Consider the following 13,519-nt stretch of genomic DNA (forward strand, 5'->3'; position numbering starts at 1 on the left):
TAACCAGCTATGTGTTAACATTAGCCATGGACAAGGCTATAGCAACTTGACGGGCAAATTTGACAAACCAGACTGCATAGTTATTGCAATGTTAGTGCTAGTGCTAAAAGCGCAGACAACTTTATTGCAAGCTTTCTCTTGGAATAAAATGTTTAAATACCTCAATATGCTTCCGCAGGTTGGACAGCGAGTTTTTGTAGGCCATGATGTGGTTCGTTTTAGGCAAACAAAGCAAACAATTAAAACAAAGCAAATCTTTAATCCAGAGAGAAAACTGAAATATGGTTTCTAGGTATAACCATGGGTGTGTGCATTCTCCAGAAGAACCACCTCCTTCCATTCTGCCATCAACTGATTGTGTTCAAATAATGCTGCGGAGAAATCACTGAACTTGATTTTATACAGTCTATTGATGTGACATGACCCTAGTGATTACTGATAGGCTGTCTCAGTGTCACCTGCAAAAAAAACATCACGTTTTAGAAAACAAAAGAAAACATCCACTTTCAAAGCTGCTTCATAGTAACAAGGACCTTGATAGAAATGTAGTGGAGTGAAAAGTACGATATTTGTCTTTCAAATGTAGTGAAGTTAAAGTTATAAGTCTCCTAAAAAATTATACTCGAGGAAAGTACAGAAACTCAAAATGCGTACTTAAGTACAGTACTCAAGTAAATGTACTTCGTTACTGTCCACCTCTGAACAGAATTGATGTAAAAGTACACACAAGCTATTCTCTAGTTATGATGTGCACTTTGGGTTTTTTTTTCATCAAGAATATCATTAAAATTGGATAAATAAATATGTAGAATTACATTTTTAATATCTTTATTATATAATGTGATTAAATTGCAGTATCTGTAAAGACCATCACCATTTTACTATTTTTAAAAAGCATATCGTGATCCATATTAACAGCACATCAGGCATGAACAGTAATCTTTAGTCTATTTTTCTTGCTTCCCATATTTGCTGATACATATCTGGGCTTTCATTTATGTTTTCTTGTTTTAAACCCAGAATTTATTTTGAACATCTAATTTGCATTTTGTTGTTGTTTGTAATTTCAAAATGAATGAATGCATGCAATGAACTCAAGTTCCAATTCCTTGCACTTTTTACATCTTTTCTATGTACATGTACAGTATGTGGTCTAAATGGTCAGACAGTGCCAGAAGAGGTACTGTATGAATATGGCAACTGGGATTGTGTGTGTGTGTGTGTGTGTGTGTGTGTGTGTGTGTGTGTCTACTAGGTGAGCCCTCATCACATAATTTTCTGTCTCCTGCATACTTCATGAAGCCATGCCTGGCAGCCTCTGCTGTCCATAGCTTAAATAGCTGGCAGCTGCACACCATCCCACTACTTTTTTATTATCATTCAAGGTTATTCAAGGAAAAAGTCCAAACACAGGGTCGTAAATTATAGTCTTAAGTTGTGTTCACTCCGGCTATATTTAAAGCACTGTCTCTGTAACAAATATAAATTATGCTCATTAAACTTTTCGCTGAATTGTGCATGACAACCGTCAACATTAACAGCAGTGAAAATAAACCTCTCATATGTGAAACATGAGGCATTTAGAAGACTGTACAAGGCAAAAAAAAAATCTCAAGCTCACCTGTCTTTCATTTGCCTTTCACTGACAAGGTTTGTTGTTATATTTCATCACATACTCAACCTTTTTTACACACTGACCCCTTGTTTCTTTTGTCAACACGTTTCAAGTACTATTATACACTCTTGTAAACTTTGAAAGTTCAAACCAGATGTTGCTTGATTGCAAGCAAGCATCTCATATATGCTATTTATTGCTAAGAACTTCACTTCAGCTAACTGCTATCATTAAACATTTAGTAATTCATGGGAAAGTTTATGAACACTATAAAACGTTGTCGATTAAATGGTTTCCAATTTGAGTTAAATGTGAAATACAGTAACAGACATCTTAAGATCATAACTACTTCCATTGTGGTCCATTTTTTTCCTGCAGATTTTCATCCACATGCTTCCCCCATATCTGGGTCTCCTAAGACCAAAAGTGGAAACACCGCTGTCTTTCGAGCGTCCACACAAGAAGGAGAACCACAAAACCATCAGCCGGGCAGCAGACGAATACTTCATCCGAAAGCCCAACACCTGTGTGCTCTTTCCCAAACCCAACAGGTAAGATCACCATCAACAGGGGGAGGTAGTGAATGTGTGAAGCAGTAGATGATATCCACAAAATGCAAAAGTTGAACAAAAAAGCCATTCCGGCTTTAGAGTTTTCTGTATTGCAGGGGTCACCAATGGGCAGGCCTCAGTCTGTTTGCAAGGTATTTCAGCAGACTGAACTGTGCACTCCAAAAACACCATAGCAGAGCAGATCAATGTATGTAAATAAAAACCTGGCTGTAGTTCAGCAACTCCCTTTTTTTAACTTGAACCATTTTGGCTTCTGTACAATGAAAACAGAATGTTTAAATGTGATTGGACAAAGCCAAAAGTGTTTATTCTTCAAAACAAATGTCTGAGCCAAAAAGTAATAAGCACTGGCATGAAACAAAATATAACCACTTCAAATTGTGTGTCTTACCAGCGAGTGGCCTAGTGGTTAGCGTGTCCGCCTCTCAATCGGGAGATCACGAGTTCTACTCACGGTTGGGTCATACCAAAGACCATCATAAAAATGGTGCCTACTGCCATCTGGCAAGGCACGCTGCAATACAGATGTGTCAAACTCTTGCGGTTACCAGAGGACTAGCCCCCCACCGTAACCCTAGTTATGTAATATAGGCGAGAGGCCGAGGGCTGCGAAACAGAGATCGGCGCCACCAAACGTGCCATGAATGGTGCGGGAAGGACTTTGACTTGCAGACACAAACTACTCACAGTTAAGCACTGAATGGTGATATAATCTCAGTTTAGTCATGTTAGTTGCTTATCTGGATATGTAAGCAATGAATTTTATGTAGCTAATCCTTTACAATTATAGTAGATGCCTGCTGTATAGTATTGAGAATCTAATGAAAATGCATCACAACTCTCATAATGTAAAATGTTACTACTTGGCTAAAGTCTCAAGGCATGTCAGCTAGTCAGTGAAAGAAACATTAAGGAAAAGTAGAAGAGAGAAAATGAGAGGGAAAAGAGAGGTGAGAGCATATCTAAGAGATCTGATGAGGCGGCAGTACTTTGCGCTTTTTAATTGGATTTAAGACGTGTCTTGGCATTGCAAGCACCATGTTTTACTCAAATTGTTTTTGATTAGCCAGTTGTGCCTGCTGACCCACAACTCAGGATCTAGCGTGAGATAGATGGCAGGAAGATGTAAGGCAGGTGAAGTGAACCTATCAGCTTAAGCAGGGTCATTACCAGGGTGAAAGCAAGAGAATTATGAATTATTGCCGTGGCTGCGTGTTTGTTTTAAATCTGTGCAGAAGTAAGGAAGCAGGACTGTAGTGTGGTTTCACTCCTGTTGAGTGTATCCTGTGTACTGTTTTTAACTGCCATGAAGCAGGTCACAAAACGAGATCCTTTCCTGGGCATCTTTAAAAGTTGTGTCCTGAGATCACAATTTCGAATCCTGATGATGCCGAAGAATTGGCCAAGACCAAATGGAGGAGAAAATGGGAAGTTATAAGGACATTTTGGACAGTTTAGGAAATGATAAAAATGAGTAAAAATTATGAACTTTCCAGAACATTCCAAGAACATTTAAGCCCAACACAACCAAATATGTACAATGGTGAATGTTCTTTAATTTCAAAACATTTTAATACAAAGAGTAAAGACAGTATGTCTGTAATATTCATAGAGTTAAATCTCATGATAATGTTTCTGTTTAACTATCCATACATCCATTATCTATGCTGCTTATCCATCAGGGTCACTGCAGCCAATCCCAGTTGACTTCAGGCAAGAGGCAGGGTACAGTCTAACACAGCTAATTAACAATTATTCCACGAAATTGAGTCGTACATGAGCTGATAGCCAACGAGGTGCATAGCGCTGAGTTGGCTATAAGCCATGTATGACAAGATTGAGTGGAATAATTGTTTTATTATATTCACATTCACTGGATTTTGAGAAACAGAGCATTTTTATTTAGATTTTTTGCAAATTCGAGAAATAAAAACTTTACACAAAATGTCTGACAAAATAATTTCTGTTTAACAAACTGGCAAAATGACAGTTGCAATTTGTGCAAAATATTATAATAATAATTCTTGAATGAAAAATAAAAAAGGTACATTTTTACCATCAAATACTTTCCTTCCATACTTTGTTGCTTTTTGTATTTTGGGGGGGTTTGTTTTCAAGAAGAGGTTTTATTTCTTCCTCAGTTGGTTCAGCAACACGTTCCACCATTTTGTTTTTCTCTACTCATGGTATATGAGCTGATATCCTAGTTGTAGAGTAGCCAATCAGAGTATGTGATTGCTCAAATCCAGTGAATGTGGGTATAATAATACAGAGATAGACAACTGTTCACACTCACAACCTATCGGCAATTTACAGTGCCTTGCAAAAGTATTCATTCCCTTTGGTCTTTGTCCTGTTTTGTCGCATTATAAGCTGGAATTAAAATGGATTTTGGGGGGTTAGCACCATTTGATTTACACAACATGCCTACCACTTTAAAGGTGAAAATTGTTGTTTTACTGTGACACAAACAATAAGATAAAAAAAAAAAAAAACAGAAATCTGGAGTGTGCATAAGTATTCACCCCCTTTTGTATGAAACCCCTAAATAAGAGCTGGTCCAACCAATTCACTTCACAAGTCACGTAATTAGTTGATTAAGATCCACCTGTGTACAATCAAAGTGTCACATGATCTATCACATGATGTCTGTATAAATCAACCTGTTCTGGAAGGACCCTGACTCTGCAACACTACTAAGCAAGCAACATGAAAACCAAGCAGCATTCCAAACAGATCAGAGACAAAGTTGTGGAGAAGTGTATATCAGGGTTGGATTATAAAAAAAAATCCCAAACTTTGAATATCCCAGGGAGCACCATTAAATCCATTATAGCAAAATGGAAAGAACATAGGACCACGACAAACCTGACAAGAGAAGGCCGCCCACCAAAACTCACAGACCAGGCAAGGAGGGCATTAATCAGAAATGCAACAAAGACACCAAAGATAACACTGAAGGAGCTGCAAAGATCCACAGCGGAGATGGGAGTGCCTGTCCATAGGACCACTTTAAGCTGTACACTCCACAGAGCGGGGCTTTACGGAAGAGTGGCCAGAAAAAAAAAGCCATTGCTTAAGAAAACATATTTGGAGTTTGCCCAACAGCATGTGGCAGACTCCCCAAACAAACGGAAGAAGATTCTCTGGTCAAATGAGATGAAAATTGATCTTATTGGCCATCATGGAAAATGCCGTGTGTGGTACAAACCCATCACCCTGAGAACACCATTCCTACAGTGAAGCATGGTGGTGGCAGCATCATGCTGTGGGGATATTTTTCATCTGCAGGGACAGGAAAGCTGGTCAGGACTGAAGGAAAGATGGATGGCACTAAATATCTAAATATAGGGCAATCCTGGAGGAAAACCTGTTTGAGTCAGCCAGAGGTTTCAGACTGGGACAAAGGGTCATGTTCCAGCAGGACAATGACCCTAAACATACTGCTAAAGCTACACTGGAGTGGTTTAAAGGGAAACATTTAAATATCTTGGAATGGCCTAATCAAAGCCCAGACCTCAATCCAATTGAGAATCTGTGGCATTACTTGAAGGTTGCTGTACACCAAAGCAACCCATCTAACTTGAAGGAGTTGGAGCAGTTTTGCCTTGAGGAATGGGCAAACATCCCAGTGGCTAGATGTGCTAATAGAGACATACCCCCAAGAGACTCGCAATTACAGCAAAAGGTGGCTCTACAAAGTATTGACTGGGGGGGGGGGGGTGTATATACCTAGGCGCACTCCAGATTTCTGTTTTTTTTTTTTTTATCTTAATTATTGTTTGTGACACAATAAAAAAAAAATCACCTTTAAAGTGGTAGGCATGTTGTATAAATCAAATGGTGCTAACCCCCCCCCCCCCCCCCAAATGAAAAAAATAATTTTAATTCCAGCTTGTAATGCGACAAAACAGGAGAAGCACCAAGGGGGATAAATACTTTTGCAAGACATTGTAGAGTAGCCAGTTGACCTAAGCAGCATGTCTTTGGACTGTGGGAGGAAACCGGAGCACCAGGTGGAAACCCACATAGGCACGAGGAGAATATGCAAACTCCACACAGAAAGGCCCTAGTCAGCCTCAAGGTTCAAACTCAGAACCTTCTTGCTGTGAGGCAACAGTACTAACCACTGCACCACTGTGCCACCTATAACTATCCAAGAGAACAGAATTGCACATATTGCAATAATTATTGCGACATCCATTGTTAGCTGCTATCAGTTAGACCGGGTGTTTTCTATCACTCAGTGCAGTACAGATTCTCTTCTTTCTTCTTGTAAGATTAACTTTGTTTCATGTAAGGAGTCTCCAGTGTCAGTGCTTTGAAACACTTTGCCTTACTTTGCCAAAGTGTTCAGGAAAGTTTGCCCATTTCTTGGGAACATGAAAAGTTCTGTGTTCGTATTATAAACAATAGACAGGAAAAAAAAAAGTCTGATGAAGGAATGGCTCTTTCTTGCTATTATAATGCAAGTGATAACAGGAACAACAATAAATATAAATATAAATGAATAAAAAGTATGAGGTGTGATTCTTTAATTAATGAAAACTGTAATTGTTGGTCATTTGCTATGGTATTAGAGGAAGATACACTTTGGGACATGCTGTTATAGGAAAATTATTAACTTCCTTTATCAGGACACACTGTCTTCTGTAAAACATGTTCATGTTGATATTTTTTTCTTTCCATCATTACAATTAAAACTTTCTACTTACCTACACAGTATTGATCCAATAGGTGGATCAGAACAAAAATGTCTGAGATGCTTTTTCAAATCAATGTTCATGTTTTAAGATGAGACGTGGTTTGAATGAGATGTCTCCACTCAGGATGCTGTATGTGAATGCATGACATTGTGTCTGTAAATATAGAAAAGTGATAACATCTGAACTAATAAGGCACTTAATCAAATTAACGGACATCCCTCTATAATAAGAGTACTGCTTAGGTCTCTGGTGCATGCTGGGAGTGCACAGCAACTGCAGCATGCCCAAAATACTCAACCAGCCCACAGGAAGGGATCAAGAAACATGTGCAGAAAGAAATGAAGAGCTACTCTGCCTCCTGGTGGCAGGATGATGCAATTACTGCACTGCAAGGGCCAGCAGATGAACTTGCTAAGGTGCTGCTATGAAAGGTCAGGAGTGGGATGGATGGAGAGGGCTTCATAATGGAGTGAGAAGGTTTCATAATGAAACAGATGTTAAAGGACACTCCAATGGAATGGAGACACAGCACAGCTGTTGTGTGAGCCAGATAATCTGCATTTTGGGAATTTAACAGGTGGTCAAATAGCCCCCAGTCACCAAAGAACAAAAATGAGAAAGAGAGAGATGTGAAAGGAAAGAGAGATTTGCTGTCCTCACTAGCCAAAGTCACCTTGGTAATTGTGTTTGGGGAAGCTGACATGCTATAATTTGGGATTATAATATATCTGCAATCAGATCATATACGAACATGCATACCGTAGAAGCACACAGTAGCTCAGTGTCATCATTGTCTTTCTATACTGCTGTCAGTTTCAAATATAAAAAAAAATCCTGTTTGTTTTAGATTAAATGGAAAATAAGTATCTTGACTTTGTAAAGGGGGCAGCACGGTGGTGTAGTGGTTAGCACTGTTGCCTCACGGCAAGAAGGTCCTGGGTTTGAGCCCAGTGACCGATGGGGGCCTTTCTGTGTGGAGTTTGCATGTTCTCCCCGTGTCTGCGTGGGTTTCCTCTGGGTGCTCCGGTTTCCCCCACAGTCCAAAGACATGCAGGTTAGGCTAATTGGTGGTTCTAAATTGACTGTAGGTGTGAATGTGAGTGTGAATGGTTGTTTGTCTCTGCGTCAGCCCTGGAATAACCTGGTTACTTGGCCAGGGTGTACCCCGCCTCTCGCCCATAGTCAGCTGGGATAGGCTCTAGCATGCCTGTGACCCTGTACAGGATAAGTGGTTACAGATAATGGATGGATGGATGGATGGATGGATGGACTTTGTAAAGAAGTGGTCTGTAGTGTTTAGAGCCCTCTCCTGCCTGCAACATGCAACTGTAAATCAACAAGCCTCCCACTCCCAAGTACCACTCATTGCAGAACAAAAAGTCGAGTGAAGTCAAATCCATTCGCGTTCCTCCTACCTGGGCAGAGTCAAGCCATAAAGCCAGAGGTTGGAGATGGTTCACAGTGTGTTTCAGGCTGGAAAAGTATGTTAAGTATATTGTTTCAAGTTGTACAGTGTTGTGTGGGTTAGGGCTTGACATATCAGATGTATTAGTTCAGGTCCAGTTCCACCACTTGAACTTTTGGTTCTGCAGTGATGGCTATCTCCATCCACTTGCCCTTGCAGACCCAACCACCTTTGTTAAAAACTAAATATGCCTCATGACATGCAGTTAGGGAAATGAGGAGAATTCAAGTTTAATTTAATTTTATTTGTATAGTGCTTTGAACAATAGACATCATCACAAAGCAGCTTTACAGAAATATAGACATTCCAGCTATATATTTTTTCTAAATGTATCCTTAATGAGCAAGCCAGAGGCAACGGTGGCAAGGAAAAACTCCCTGAAGTGAGATGAGGAAGAAACATTCTGAGGAACCAGATGCAAAGGGGAATCCTTCCTCATGTGGGAGACGCCTGATAGGATGATTTCTATATAATTACCCTTCTATAACTGTCAGAAAGTGCAAGTGCACAGCAAGGAATTTATGAGCTTATGAGCAACTTATGAAAATGATCATCAAAGTCATTTCTCAATTCCATCCATCCATTATCCATAACCGCTTATCCTGTGCAGGGTCGCAGGCAAGCTGGAGCCTATCTGTTCTATCTGTGGCTGATAATCTTTCCTCAGGAGCCCAAATGAATAAACCAAAGAAAATGCATTGCATAACTAAACTTCAAAATGTGTGTTTTTTTTTTTTTTTTATTGTGAGTTTTATTAAAATTGCAAATAAAAGCTTTGCTACTCCTCTAATTAACATCAGTCATGTGGCCTTGTGCTCAGGAAACCTGCTGAAGTAACACAAATTAATTCAGTAATGGAACTGTATTTCAGGTACCAGCCAGACGGCCTGTGCACTGACCTGCGGAAGTTCATCGATGGACCCAGTCACCATCTAACTCTGCCCCCTGAGCTGAAATCGGCTGTGGAGGCTATCTGTTACATTGCTGAGCAGCTACAAGCTGAAAAAGACTACGAAGCTGTAAGAGACTATTGCATTTACATGCTTTTAGATGTTAGTTATTTATTGAGTACATATATTTTAGTTTATTCGATCCTCATTCACTGGATATGAACAACCATGCGCTCCGATTGGCTACTCTACTACTAGGCTATCAGCTCATATAGCATGAGTAGAGAAAAACAAAATGATGGAGCGTGTTGCTGAACCAACTGAGGAAGAAATAAAAACTCTACTTGAACCCCCCCATACAAAAAAGCAACAAAATATGGGGAAAAAGTAATTGATGGTAAAAACATCTTTTTTATTTTTCAAAAATTATGTTTATAGCAGGGCGGCACGGTGGTGTAGTGGTTAGCACTGTCGCCTCACAGCAAGAAGGTCCGGGTTCGAGCCCCGTGGCCGGTGAGGGCCTTTCTGTGCGGAGTTTGCATGTTCTCCCCGTGTCCGTGTGGGTTTCCTCCGGGTGCTCCGGTTTCCCCCACAGTCCAAAGACATGCAGGTTAGGTTAACTGGTGACTCTAAATTGACCGTAGGTGTGAATGTGAGTGTGAATGGTTGTCTGTGTCTATGTGTCAGCCCTGTGATGACCTGGTGACTTATCCAGGATGTACCCCGCCTTTCGCCCATAGTCAGCTGGGATAGGCTCCAGCTTGCCTGTGACCCTGTAGAACAGGATAAAGCAGCTAGAGATAATGAGATGAGATGAGATGAGATGAGATGAGATGAGATGAGATGAGATGAGAAATAAAAAGGCTCTGTTTCTCAAAATCCAGTGACTGTGGATAGAATAAAGCAATTATTCCACTCAATCTTGTTGTATATGGCTTATAGCCAACTTGGTGCTACATGCCTCATCGGTTATCAGCTCATGTACGACTCGATTTCATGGAATAACTGTTAAATATCTGCCTGTTAGTAAATAATCTAATTCAGCCATCTAAAGCTGTCCAGAATGGGCTTTATAATCGGAGATAAGGAGATAACTGCATTTAAAACATCATAATTGCATGAACCCTATGCCTCGCTGTCATAACAGTATATTCAGTAAATGTACGTATTTCACCATTGCTTTTGGTGCTGACCTTTTGAACATTTCTATTAATTTAAGGTCCAGTGAGGTCAAGTGCCTCAAAAGTTATGTTCCATTAAATTAGGGGAAAAAAAAGTCTACCCTTGAGAGCACCACCACAAAAATCATACACAGGCAACATACTCATTCATAATAACATCTGTCCTTCCATTATCCATAACCACTTATCCTGTGCAGTGTCACAGGCAAGCTGGAGCCTATCCCAGCTGACTATGGGCAAGAGGCAGGGTACACCCTGGACAAGTCACCAGATCATCACAGGACTGACACATAGAGACAACCAACCAACCATTCACACACAGTCAATTTAGAGCCACCAATTAACCTAACCTGCATGTCTTTGGGGGAAACCGGAGCACCCGGAGGAAACCCATGCAGACACGGGGAGAATATGCAAACTACACAGAAAGGCCCCCGTCGGCCACTGGGCTCGAACCCAGAACCTTCTTGTTATGAGGCGACAGTGCGAACCACTACACCACCGTGCCACCCCCATTCATCTCATCTCATTATCTCTAGCCGCTTTATCCTTCTACAGGGTCGCAGGCAAGCTGGAGCCTATCCCAGCTGACTCCGGGCGAAAGGCGGGGTACACCCTGGACAAGTCGCCAGGTCATCACAGGGCTGACACATAGACACACACAACCATTCACACTCACATTCATACCTACGGTCAATTTAGAGTCACCAGTTAACCTAACCTGCATGTCTTTGGACTGTGGGGAAAACCGGAGCACCCGGACGAAACCTACGCGGACACGGGGAGAACATGCAAACTCCGCACAGAGGCCCTCGCCAGCCACGGGGCTCGAACCCGGACCTTCTTGCTGTGAGGCGACGGTGCTTACCACTACACCACCGTGGCACCCCCATTCATAATAACAATTAAATTTAAACAATTTCTTACTTTCAGGTGAATCATCTGACAGCATATTATTCAGTACTCCTAATTATGCAGGAACGACAGAATAATTAGCAAAATGTATGCAATTTGCCAGATTAACTGTGGCTGCGCTTTGGAAATGTACAAGGAATAAGAAAGTATATACTACAAAAACAGCAGAACCTTCAGGCTCACTACTCATCAGTCCAGGGGGTTTGAAGGCCATGAATCTGACAGAGTTTCTACTAGCACCAGTAAGCTGAAGAAATATGTCTGTACACACATGAGTTGAGCAGTTACAAAACAGCTTAAAAGTGATGGCTTTTTTTTAAGCAATATATTACCACAACTGCTAAAGGCAGGAAATGGCAAGTAAAATGATTGATATGTGCAGCTACTACGTACACTCACTGGCCACTTTAATAGGAACTTGTTCTTGATTCTAAGATTCCTGTTCTTGGCTGCAGGAGTGGAATCTAATGTGGTCTTCTGCTGTTGCATGCTGAGATGCTTTTCTGCTCATCACGGTTGTAAAGAGTTGCTATGAGTTACTGTATTCTTCCTGGCAGCTCGAACCAATCTGGCCATTTTCCTCTGACCTCTCTTATCAACAAGACGTTTCCACCCACAGAACTGTTGCTCATTTGAGGGCTTTTGTTTTTTGCACCATTCTGTATAAACTCTCGAGACTGTTGTGTGTGAAAACCCCAGGAGATCAGCAGTTTCTGAAATACTCAAACCAGTCCATCTGGCTCAAACCAACACCCATGCCACAGTGAAAGTCACATTTTGAGATCACAATTTTTCCCATTCTGATGTTTGAAGTGAACATTAACTGAAGATTTGTATCTGCATAATTTTATGCATTGTGCTGCTGTCTAGGGATCGGTTGATTAGATAACTGCATCAGACAGACAGCAGGTGGATGGGTGTTCTTAATAAAGTAGCCGCCGAGTGTGCATTTCTTGTGAAAACAGAAAACAATATGTGAGCTAGATTTTTTTAAAAAAGTGTAACTCTGTGCATAGTTGACGGAAATCTGAAATATTCTAAAGCTCTATGCCCATGTTTCTTTTTTTTTATTTACATTGTTGCTGTGTTTGCTGTGAATATGTCCTTCTTTCACATTTTCTTCCCCTTCCTCTTCCCATGCCCTTATCATTTCTTTTTTACTCTCATCTTTTTCTTCCCTTTCATTCTCAGTTAAAGGAAGACTGGCAGTATGTGGCCATGGTGGTTGATAGACTCTTCCTCTGGATTTTTGTCATCTTCACCACCGTTGGAACACTGGCCATTTTTATTGATGCTAGTTTCAATGCTACTCCCACTGACCCCTTCGTGAGTCCTTGATCCTAGCAGTCATCGCTCAGACCTTTTGAACTCCACAGCACTCGGCAGTATGTTGCTTACATACTGCTAGCTATTGACGTTTCTTCACTTGGCAGATGCTTTTATAGTATGCAAAGTGGTCTGCAAAGGAGGCAGTGTACAGTCTACAAATCTGGATGTTAAAGAAGCTGACAAGTAAGCAACACAGGTTTTAGACACACTTCAGTGCTTTTGTGTTATTTACTAGTAATGTGTATTGGATTATTGTTTCAGTTATGAGAAATTGTTTCTGTAGAAATGTATATTTTTTGAGAAATGTATGAGATTGATGTGTTAAATAAAGGAACTGTGTAAGTCAAAACGAAATTACCATCTATTAGTCAGGACCTGGATGTAATATTCTCATACCTTATTCTCATGAATGTCTGTGTGCAAGTTATTCTCATAGATAAATCCTTAACCTTCATGCATCAACTATATCAACAAATAAGGGAATTCTCAAAAAATAAAACACTAACACTGAGTTATGCAGTGAGACAGACAGCAGTTGTTTTGCAGTTTAACGTCAAAGAGATGGTCAGGGAGAGTGGGAGAATGAAAAGTGGTAGGATCTTCCATCTGTTCCGAGAATGTGATCTCTGTGGCTGTATTAGCGATGTGACCTTCTGAGCTCCGGCAACACAGCCGGAAGGTACAGTCATGCAAGGACATGAAGTGACACTTTAACTAATTAGCACTAATGCAGCTCATAATGGATAGAATGTAAGTGTAACTACCAGTTCGAAAGATGGTATGCCACACTCACATTCACTGTTGTTAAAGGAATCATCTGTAATATTTGACACATTTCTTATACAC

At 40.6% G+C, this 13,519-nt stretch overlaps 1 protein-coding gene across 1 annotated transcript in view; it reads left to right on the plus strand.

The window, feature by feature from the left end:
• Positions 1–12,986, plus strand: part of chrnb1 (cholinergic receptor, nicotinic, beta 1 (muscle)) — a 73,080-nt gene extending 60,094 nt beyond the window's left edge. The window contains exons 9-11 of the mRNA XM_060924898.1: positions 1,994–2,166; positions 9,230–9,377; positions 12,536–12,986. Coding sequence (XP_060780881.1) covers positions 1,994–2,166; positions 9,230–9,377; positions 12,536–12,682 — 468 coding nt within the window. The 3' untranslated portion in view covers positions 12,683–12,986. The remainder of the gene's footprint in view (positions 1–1,993; positions 2,167–9,229; positions 9,378–12,535) is intronic.
• Positions 12,987–13,519: the final 533 nt, after the last annotated feature.

Source organism: Neoarius graeffei, chromosome 1 (genome assembly GCF_027579695.1).
Source record: "Neoarius graeffei isolate fNeoGra1 chromosome 1, fNeoGra1.pri, whole genome shotgun sequence".
NCBI classification, from domain to species: Eukaryota; Metazoa; Chordata; class Actinopteri; order Siluriformes; family Ariidae; genus Neoarius; species Neoarius graeffei.